General features: G+C 34.3%; 2 protein-coding genes across 3 annotated transcripts; both read left to right on the top strand.

Moving 5' to 3' along the window:
* Positions 1-9: 9 nt before the first annotated feature.
* LOC107472612 (nucleobase-ascorbate transporter 2-like) lies at positions 10-969 on the top strand. The gene is made up of 3 exons (XM_016092117.3): positions 10-83; positions 193-353; positions 662-969. The coding sequence occupies exons 2-3, from the start codon at positions 228-230 to the stop codon at positions 872-874; spliced, it is 339 nt and encodes a 112-aa protein (XP_015947603.2). The 5' UTR covers positions 10-83; positions 193-227; the 3' UTR covers positions 875-969.
* Positions 970-2,682: 1,713 nt separating this feature from the next.
* On the top strand, positions 2,683-10,502 carry LOC107472611 (probable UDP-N-acetylglucosamine--peptide N-acetylglucosaminyltransferase SEC; the record flags this gene model as incomplete). 2 transcript variants are annotated; one of them, XM_052256281.1, is given in 26 exon segments in its annotated part: positions 2,683-2,990; positions 3,152-3,297; positions 3,427-3,525; positions 3,656-3,706; positions 4,148-4,264; positions 4,395-4,451; positions 5,096-5,215; positions 5,291-5,353; positions 5,453-5,531; positions 6,085-6,194; positions 6,287-6,340; positions 6,436-6,503; positions 6,597-6,699; positions 6,917-7,119; positions 7,341-7,437; positions 7,825-7,896; positions 7,990-8,066; positions 8,209-8,373; positions 8,527-8,611; positions 8,809-8,976; positions 9,156-9,266; positions 9,383-9,469; positions 9,579-9,706; positions 9,958-10,040; positions 10,154-10,259; positions 10,364-10,502. In XM_052256281.1, coding segments are annotated over 26 exon segments (2,754 nt in total), but the record flags the coding sequence as incomplete, so codon positions are not given.
* Positions 10,503-10,770: the final 268 nt, after the last annotated feature.

The following is a 10,770-nucleotide window of genomic DNA, read 5'->3' as shown; positions in this document are numbered from 1 at the left end:
TTCAGGAAAATTTGGAGCTTTCTTTGCATCAATACCCTTACCTATTTTTGCAGCTGCACACTGCATTCTATTTGGTCTTGTAGGTGAGTATAAGCTATAACCGTTTAATTCATTTCACCTTCGATTTCATTGGAGCCTATCTATGCTTCATTCATCTATCTTTTGATGACAATTGCTCTTTGTATGTTTCAGCTTCTGTGGGACTATCATTTCTGGAGTTCACTAACATGAACTCATTGAGGAACCTCTTTATTACTGGTGTTGCCCTTTTCTTAGGACTTTCCATTCCTGAGTATTTCAGAGAATACACTGCCAAGGCCCTTCATGGACCTACTCATACAAAGGCTAGATGGGTGAGTCTGTTTCTCCATCCATATTATTATATTAGCCATTAGGATTCAATTATTTGAAAGTGTATAAATTATATTAAAAATTTTCCAGAGACTTGAAAATTTGAAAGTTGTCTTCTCAAAACATTAACTAAGTGCTATCATGGTGATATATTGACATGAACTAAATATTGTCATGAAGATTTCTGTTCTAGCTATGCATCTTCTGCTTCTATTTGTGATGGCTTGTCCTTGACACAACCTAAAAGCATGTCATTCTTTATGAGAAATGTTACTAATTCTCATTCCTTTTGTTTTTTTTTTTTTCTCAGTTTAATGATTTCCTTAATACTATATTCTTCTCTTCACCAAGTGTTGCATTGATTATTGCTGCATTCTTGGACAACACACTTGATTACAAGGATAGTGGAAAGGATAGAGGAATGCCTTGGTGGGCCAAGTTTAGATCATTCAAAGGAGATACCAGGAACGAAGAATTCTACACCCTTCCTTTCAACCTCAACCGGTTTTTCCCTCCATCTTAAGAAGAAAGTTCTATCTTACAGGAAGATGTAAAAGGAAAAGCATCATTCCCAGAGGGATGTATATGTTTTGGTGTGACAATTGTGTACTACTGAAAATTTTTGTGAGTAAATTATTGTCAGTTTATCTTAGACCTCTTTCTCACCTATTTTGGAAAGAGTTGTTAAAGCAAGTCAAGAAGATTGAATGATGTTTTAAGTTTTATATATACTTGTTTAAATTGTTGGTATTAATTTTTTGTATTGGTTAGCTGTAGTTTTTATTAATTTTTGTAATTTATCATTTTTTTTTGCATATTAAGTGTTTGATGAAATATTTATTTTAATTATGGACATCCTATTGATTTAAGTTAAAACTTTTTATTTGCTTGAATAAGAATTGTGGAACATATATTAGAGCTAGAACACAAGCCAAGTGAGAATTGAGTCTTTAATGTGTCATTGCATTATTTTAATCACTATTTTCATTATTGTGTATATTATTCTTTCTATAATTACAATCTTTGATTTGTTAAGAAAAATGAACAAAATTTATAAATAAATGATACTTTTTTTAAAATAATAAATTTACCAACTAAATAGGTGCAATCGTACCAAAGAGTATTGAGAGTGTCAAAATTCACAAAATTAAATCCATATCGTGGGATATTTGACGATTCTAAAAATCTATACACATCGTTACGTTGGTTTAAATTAACCACATGCTCATGATGCAGTCTTGAAATTACACTCATTGAGTCCAATAAAGAAATATCTTATTTGGTAAGAAGGAAATATCTTATTTGGTAAGATATTCCTACTTTTAACAAATTCTTAAATGATGCAAAGAAAAGGATTGATGTACTTTGGATTGTAGTGCTATACATATATCATAACTTATACTTTTATAGTTGACTCATAGCTAAAATTTTTAAATTTAAATTTGAATTAAATTTGCAGATAAAATAAATAAATATATTAACAATTTTTAAAATTCTAAATCAACGTAAGTATATATAACAGAACGTATGTAGCTGCAATTTTTAAAAAGAATCAACAAAAGTTTAAAAAATAATGCTAAAAAGAATCAATAAAATTTTAAAAATAATGTTAAAATTTTAAAAATAACAACTTAAATAAAATAATTTAAAATTTAAAAAATAACAACTCAACTACAACAATTTAAAATAAAAAAACAAACTAAATAAAATAATTTAAAATTTAAAAAATAAGTAAAATAACCCAAATAAATAATTTATTTAAAAATAACAAACTAAGTAAATAATAATTTATAATTTATAAATATAAATATAAAAAATTTTAGTGATGATACATAAGCAAATAAATTTTTAAACTTAATAGTCACAAAAAAAATTCTCAAACTTAACGTATGAATGCCATGTCAGCATATAAACTCCCTATTTATATTATTATAAAGATAAAGATAAAAATAAAAATAAAGATTAAAGGTTTGAATTCTATTTTATATATTGTAAAAAATTTTATTAGTATTTTTTTTTAAAAATTAATCAATCCAAAATATAAATTTACAGAAATTTATTTATCACTTTACTAAAAAAATAGAAATAGAACTAACATGATCCATTATTTAGAAAAATGTTAAGATTGAGTCATAGACTCATAGTCTATAGTGGGATGTAGCATAATAATAGCGCCGGTTGGTAAGAAAAGCAAAACAAATCAGATAACGCGGCAAAAGAGATATGGCGGAGTATCATTAAAAAAGGAAAGAAGCATTTAAAAAAGCTTACGTGTCAGTACCAAAACGAATCCTGTCACCTAAATAGCTGAAGAATCTTTTCATCGCCAAAATTAACGGCTATGATCTCACCCAACCTAAGATTGTAAAATAGAAACCCCTTCCATATTTATCGAAATCCCGAGATTTCTCACAGAATCTGCAGAAAACGAAGAACGAAGTGAAACGAGTAGAAGAAACACTTGTGCTTAACCATGGCCGTGATCTCCGTCCACGGCGATGGCCGCCATCACAACCACCTCCATCCGCCGCAGCTCACTGGTTCCGCCGGCTCCTCTCGACCGTTTTTCTCCAGTGATTGCATCGAGCCTTCCTCGCTAAGCCTTCTACCCTTACACGGCCATGCTTCTTCTACCGAAGGTTCGTCTTCTTAGGAAATCAAGCTGATATTAATCAGGAAAAAAAAGAAAGCTTAGTTTGATGTTATAGATTACTAGTTTCGATTTTGGATTATATTACTGCTGTTAGAAACTGCAGTTGTTACTTTTATTTTTAGCTCAGTGGTTTTTAACTTTATGTAGCTGATGAAGAACTCTATTTGTCACTTGCACACCAAATGTATAAATCTGGGAACCATAAGCAAGCGCTAGAACATAGTAAAGCTGTTTATGAGAGAAATCCGCTTCATGTTGACAATTTACTTCTTATGGGTGCAATTTATTACCAGGTTTGTTTTCTGTCTCTGTTTCTGTTTCTGGGAGGATTGATGATTTTTTGTAGACCTTAGGCACCGAATTCTTGGTCCTTCACTCCTTCTGTATTAAATTCTGAGTTTGTGATACCGTCTTTCCTGCAGTTGCGTGATTTTGATATGTGTATTGCAAAAAATGAGGAGGCGCTTGGGATTGATTCCCGTTTTGCTGAGTGTTATGGGAACATGGCAAATGCGTGGAAGGTAAGTTATCGCTGCTCTCCTTTGCTGACTTTAAAAGAATAAAAAAACTTGTGGTGTATTTGTTTTTTATAGTAGGTGAATTACATATGATGGTTTTCTAGAGTTAATGGTTTTTCCTTTTTATGTGCAGGAAAAAGGAAACGTTGACATTGCCATTCAATACTACCTGATTGCCATTGATGTCAGCGGCAATTCTGGACCTATATTATTGTTCCTTTATAGCAATTCTTTTTGTGTGAATCATGTTGTGAACTTATTATACATTCCAGTGATTTGTTGGTTCGTTTGTTATTTCCTTTATAGTACTTTATTTTGGATGTTTCAGCAAGAAATTTCACATAAAGCCATGGACACATATTTTGCCTTATTTGGGCTGATAAAGTCACTTAACTTGTTTGCTGTTCTTATTTACAGAGTTTCAGGTGTATCTTTGATATAATATATGTTGCATGAAACTTATCTGCTGTGGTGCTTAATCTCTTTGTTTCTTTATTTAATTATTTATTTATTTTTTTGGCTGGAATCTTGTTATGTTATTTATTCTTTATTATGTCCTTTATTGTATGTTGTTATATAATCTTGGGTGAGATAATTTACCTTTGTTTTGGTTTTGTTGTTCTAGATAAATCCAAATTTTGCTGATGCGTGGTCAAACCTAGCTAGTGCATACATGCATAAAGGGAGAGTCGCTGAAGCAGTACGGTGCTGTCGACAAGCACTAGCTATAAATCCTCTGATGGTATTCTTCAGCATATAGTGATTACTGTTTCTTGTTAATCTTTATTGAACAATTGGGCACACATTATAATATTTTATTTGCCATTATGTTCCTTTTCATGGGGGATTCATTTGTTTTGGTGGTGATACAGGTAGATGCTCATAGCAACCTGGGAAACCTAATGAAAGCTCGAGGGTTGGTGCAAGAAGTAAGTCCTAAATGTTTGATACACCATTGTGCTTTGACATTTCTATCCACCAAATAATTCAGATCCTTGAACTCTATAAAAATGTTGCAACATTTCTAGACTTCAATTTTGCTGTGCCGTATCCTTCTGTTCTAATCAATATAGTTTTTCTTGAGCAATCAGCTTTCTCCATTTGAGATTATGCTCTATTATATTCCCCAGTGTGAGCAGTACTACATCCTATTGGATTAGTTTTTCTGCTTATAAAATCAGTTGTTCTTAGAAAACATTTCTTCCATGATATTACTTAACTAGGCTTTGGTGTACAACATCTTGCTGCTAGAACAAATACCTTTCCATTGTTTTCTTTCAATAGTAATTTGTGTTTCCAGCTTGAGCTAAATGAGTGTGGCATCCTTATGTATCTTTCTGACCATCCTCAAGTCGCATTTTATATAGCCATTAAAAGAATGGCTGTATGCTGCCCTGGCGTAGTTTCTTCACCACTTAGTATTTTGTACCCTAAGTGTCTTGTTAATTATTGGTTTTACTGATTTAAATAATTCATCCATGGAACTGTGATCAAATTCACAGTTTGAAACAGATGTCAAGTTGTTGTCTTCAAGCCAGGTCTCAGATGATGGTTGTTGTAACATTTTGTGCAGGCATACAGTTGTTACTTTGAGGCATTGCGCATTCAACCTACTTTTGCTATTGCGTGGTCAAATCTTGCTGGTCTTTTCATGGAGTCTGGTGATTTCAACAGAGCCCTTCAGTATTACAAAGTAAAGTCTTACATTGCATACCTTAGTGATCTGATATTTCATGCTTTTGTTTATTTACATTCTTAATTATTTCAGGAAGCAGTGAAACTCAAACCTTCCTTTCCTGATGCATACCTGAACATGGGACATGTGTACAAAGTAAGCCATTAAACAAGTTTAGCTTGGTTAGTTAGATGAACTAGTACCTTGATTAATGATTATTATATTTGGGGTAGCATGACATTTTTTCTTTATCAGGCTTTAGGAATGGCTCAACAAGCTACTGCATGTTACCAAAATACTCTTCAGACACGGCCTAACTGTGCCATAGCTTATGGTGAGTTCTGTTGTTTCATATCTGTTTCAGGCTAATTTTATTTATTTATAAGACATTAATTCATAACCTATTTTGTTTTCCCTCTTCAAAATATCTCATTATGGTGTCCCCAGTATTGAAAGCTATGATCTATATATCATGAAGTTAATAATAAAAAAACAAGTTAGGACTTTGTTGTATAACCACTAAATTTAAATCATTGATTATTTTCTACTGTTAAAGACGCGAGAGTTATGCTTCAGCTAATTACACTAAACAGTGCATAAATTACACATTACACAATGCCACAAGATTGTGGAGTTGGTTCTGAACCTTTACAACACAAAATGACATAACACATATTAGGGGAGATAGCCTTGGCATTACTTCTGTTAAGAACACTGTCCATATAAAGGATTTAACCTTTTAGGGTGCTTTGGATTTCCAAATGGGTTTATCGAGGCAAATGAAGAATTTTTCAAAGAATATGATGCTTGTTTACATTTCACAATGTGGTAAATCTCAACTTGTGCTGTACTGCTAATCATTACCCTGTATCACATGCGGGAAATAGGTAACTTGGCAAGTATATACTATGAGCAAGGACAACTGGAAAATACAATTTTACATTATAAGCAAGCTATCGCATGTGACCCCAGATTTTCAGAGGCTTACAATAATTTGGTAGGTTTCTTGTTTTGTTATCATCTTGCTTGAAAATAGCCTATGAAATGTTTACATATTTCGTTGGTTTTTTTCTCTTATCCAACATGTAGGGCAATGCACTAAAAGATGTTGGCAGAGTGGAAGAAGCAATCCATTGCTACAATGTATTCTCCTTCCTTCATCCATTGCATTTAGCTTTTATTCATTTTTCCACTATTATATTTGCATGTCACTGAATCTACTTTATTGTGTCTTGAAGCAATGCCTTGCCTTGCAAGATAACCACCCCCAAGCACTGACCAATCTTGGAAATGTATACATGGAATTGTATGTGGTCCTTGTATTTTTGGATAATGGTATTAACTGATGATGGTACGTAGTCGAATGATTTTTTTTCTGGTCAAAATTGCTCTTGTTTAGGAATATGGTGTCTGCTGCTGCTTCATATTACAAGGCTGCACTATGTGTGACTACTGGATTGTCTGCTCCTTACAACAACCTTGCTATAATCTATAAGCAGCAGGTACTAAAAGCTGGAATGAAATTCCACCTCAGTTGATCCAGATGCCCTCATAGATGTTGTATATGTTTCATTAACTAGTTCACAGTTGGTCTATGTTCGTGGGTGACAAACCGGGGGCACTGTTAGAATGAGATGCTAATGCTAAATTTGTATATATTCTTTATAAAGGTGTACCTCTACTGATCTATTTTATACTTGTTTGGACAAATTATTTCAGGGGAATTATGCAGATGCCATATCATGCTATAATAAGGTTCTCTGCAATGACCCCCTGGCAGCTGATGCCTTTGTAAATAGAGGCAATACATTTAAGGAGGTTGGTAGAGTAAGTGACGCTATCCAAGATTATATACGGGCAATTGCTGTCAAACCCTCTATGGCTGAAGCCCATGCTAATTTGGCTTCAGCTTATAAGGACAGGTATGCTAACTTCAAGTTTCGCTTCATGTTGTTGAGGCCCATATTATAACAACTCTTTTGCATATCAGCAATGTCTTAAATTTTTAAAGTTTCATTGTCTTGAAACCTTTCATTTTCCTCACAGGACCTGTCAGAGGTCCAATGAGGAATTGATTTTCTGAAAATAATTTGAGCTTGGGAGTGGTCATAGCTCGAAATCAATCTTTTTACAATTGTTGCAGTGGGCATGTAGAGGCTGCCGTAAAGAGCTACGAACAAGCATTAATTCTTCGTCCAGACTTTCCAGAAGCAACCTGTAATCTCTTGCATACACTTCAGGTATATTTCAGTTGTAATACTTTTCACTCTTTTCCAGTAAGCCCTTAGTGGAGCATCTTGCGATAGAGACGATAATATTTTCTTTAACATGAGTTGATTGTTAGTGCTTTTATGTGTGAATGCACAATGCTTACTTCCATTGAACTGGTAGCTTTCAGATAGATGGGTTTGATCAAATCATGCTTGTTATGTTTGCTTTTAGCATACTTCCATGAGTGATTGAATTCACAAATTAGATGATGTGCTACAAAAGCTTACCTGTGGCCCTATCTTAATTTTCAACATGACTAATTTGATGAACCAAGTGTGATTAGTATCACATTTTGGAGAGTTGTGATTCATCATTTCATTTGTCATAAATTGGTGCAATCTTTTGTCATGTTGCAGTGTGTCTGCAGTTGGGAGGATCGTGATAAAATGTTCAGTGAAGTTGAAGGGATCCTCATGAAGCAAATTAATGTCAGGACCTATCCATTCACATTAACATATCATATGGTGCACCATGTTTTGTTGGCTTGAGCATGCTTTATTGTTATTATTTTTGCTTTTCAGATATCAGTTCTTCCTAGTGTTCAGCCCTTCCATGCAATAGCATATCCACTTGACCCAATGCTAGCTCTGGAAATCAGGTATGATTTTTATGCAAATCACATCCAAAATAGAAAGGGAACTGTTCTATTGTGCATCCCCCCTCCCTTCTCTCTCTCTCTCTCTCTCTCTCTCTCTCTTTCTGTTTCAGTTTATAATGTACTTCACTGTCCATGTTTGCAGTCGTAAATATGCTTCCCATTGCTCCTTAATTGCATCTCGATTTGCTCTGCCTCCATTTAGCCATCCTGCCCCTGTCCCAATCAAATGTGAGGGGGGGTATGAGAGATTACGGGTTGGGTATGTCCCAATCAAATGTGAGGGGGGGTATGAGAGATTACGGGTTGGGTATGTCCCAATCAAATGTGAGGGGGGGTATGAGAGATTACGGGTTGGGTATGTCCCAATCTCTTGACTAATGTTCATATATTTCTCTCCCAAACAGTTTTGATGAATATTTGTTTTGTTATATTTTAACTGTGAGCAACTTGATGGATGCAGGTATGTGAGTAGTGACTTTGGTAATCACCCCTTGTCACATCTAATGGGATCTATTTTTGGTATGCACAACAGGAAGAATGTTGAGGTATGTAAGATGGCTCATTCCAACTTATCCCTAATTTCCAAAAGCACTTATTTTTTGTTTACGATTGACAATCTATGTGCAGTTTGGCTAAAGTGATAAAATTACTCTTTTTGCGAAAAAAAGAAGCATTTGAGCAAGTGCTAGTTGGCAGTGTTCTGATGGGAAAATGTTAAAAATACCATTCTTTATATATGCAGGTGTTCTGTTATGCCCTGAGTCCAAGTGACGGTAGTGAATGGAGGCAACGCATTCAGTTTGAAGCTGAGCACTTTGTGGATGTTTCTGCCATGTCATCTGATCATATAGCAAAAATGATTAACCAGGATAATATACATATCCTTGTCAACCTTAATGGATATACAAAGGTTCTTTTCTGGAAATAATTTTTCTCTCATCTATTTTGCAAATGAAAATTCATGATCAACTGTAATAAATCACATTTGTGGTCTGTATTTATTTTATGCAGTAATTTTATGTATTTGATGCTTGGTTTTTCTGAGGGCTTCCATTTTATGTATCAGTACTTTATTCTTTTTATCTGCAGGGTGCCAGAAATGAGATTTTTGCTATGCAACCTGCACCGATTCAAGTTTCATATATGGGATTCCCTGGAACAACAGGAGCAACATATATAGACTATTTGGTGACAGATGAGGTGAGATTCTTAATTTGGTCTACCTAAAAGAGAGAGCTGTTTTTTTCTTCTTTTTCTTTATTTTATTTTATTGAGGGGCTAATCAGTCATCTAACTCTTTCTAATTTTTCTTGTAGTTTGTCTCACCACTTGGGTCTGCTCATATATATTCTGAAAAACTTGTTCATCTTCCCCATTGCTACTTTGTAAATGATTATAAACAGGTTGCTTTTTATGAACTTAATTGGAAAAGCCTTGATTCAACTTTATTGCTGGTTTATATTAGATGCATGGTGTTGACTTTTCTTTGTGCTGCAAAATTTGTTTGTTAAGAAAAATCAGGATGTATTGAATCCAAAATGTCAGCACAAACGATCAGACTATGGGCTGCCTGAAGATAAATTTGTATTTGCATGCTTCAATCAACTATACAAGATGGATCCTGAGATATTTAGTACATGGTAATAGCAGGATGCTGCTTATTGGCTGGTTTAGATTATATTTTTTTTCTAATAAAAAAAAGTATTCTCACATATTTAGTTATATAGTTATTTTCTTTTCATACCTTGTCAACAACTAAGCCTTATCCCACTTGACTTTTCTGGGTGCATTGTTCAAGAAACACCATTGTGTTTTATGAGAAACCATACTTCCATTCCTTCTATTTCTGCAAAATGCATATTTGCATGCTATTAACTCTTGTCTCTTGTAGGTGCAGAATTCTTAAACGTGTACCCAATAGTGCACTTTGGCTACTAAGATTTCCAGCAGCTGGCGAAAGGAGACTGAGGGCATGTATGTGGATTTCTGTAGTGATATTACTCTTGATGATATATTGTGATTAGTGGTGTCTGTTATGTTTTTTATTATCGCTCCAAAATGAGCGCTGGGCATTGGCCTTCTTTCAGATGCTGCTGCACAAGGGTTACAACCAGACCAAATTATTTTCACAGATGTTGCAATGAAGAATGAACATATCAGGCGAAGTGCTTTAGCAGACTTATTTCTTGACACGTAATTTCATGTCTACTTCTTGTCCTCTCTTTGATGTACTAGATTATTTTCTATTATTTGCTTACGGATTCTTTTGTTTTAATACTCTTATTGCATTGTTTTAGGCCTTTATGCAATGCGCACACAACAGAAATAGATATATTATGGGCGGGTTTGCCTATGATCACTCTACCTCTGGAGAAAATGGCTACTCAAGTTGCCGGATCACTCTGTCTTGCTACTGGACTTGGGGAGGAGATGATCGTTCTCAGGTGAGAGATATTTTCTTGATTACTGATATGGACAGTTATTGTTACCTTTCTGTTTATAACTAACTAACTGTTGTGTGTGAAACGAACCATGTAGCATGAAAGAGTATGAAGAGAGAGCAGGATCACTGGCCTTGAGTCGCCCAAAGCTTCAAGCTCTCACTAATAAGCTTAAGTCTGTCCGCATGACTTGCCCTTTATTTGACACAGCTCGCTGGGTGAGTTTAATACTCCCTCTCCTTTGCCTCAAATTATAAATGTAT

Source organism: Arachis duranensis, unplaced genomic scaffold (genome assembly GCF_000817695.3).
Source record: "Arachis duranensis cultivar V14167 unplaced genomic scaffold, aradu.V14167.gnm2.J7QH unplaced_Scaffold_200558, whole genome shotgun sequence".
NCBI lineage: Eukaryota > Viridiplantae > Streptophyta > Magnoliopsida > Fabales > Fabaceae > Arachis > Arachis duranensis.
This window is presented reverse-complemented; position numbering and strand designations above follow the sequence as displayed.

Excerpts from the sequence above, each read along its gene's own strand:
- LOC107472612 (XM_016092117.3), top strand. The coding sequence starts at position 228 with ATGAACTCATTGAGGAACCTCTTTATTACTGGTGTTGCCCTTTTCTTA. Across the intron at positions 354-661 it reads CTCATACAAAGGCTAGATGG|TTTAATGATTTCCTTAATAC; the intron begins GTGAGTCTGTTT and ends TTTTTTTCTCAG.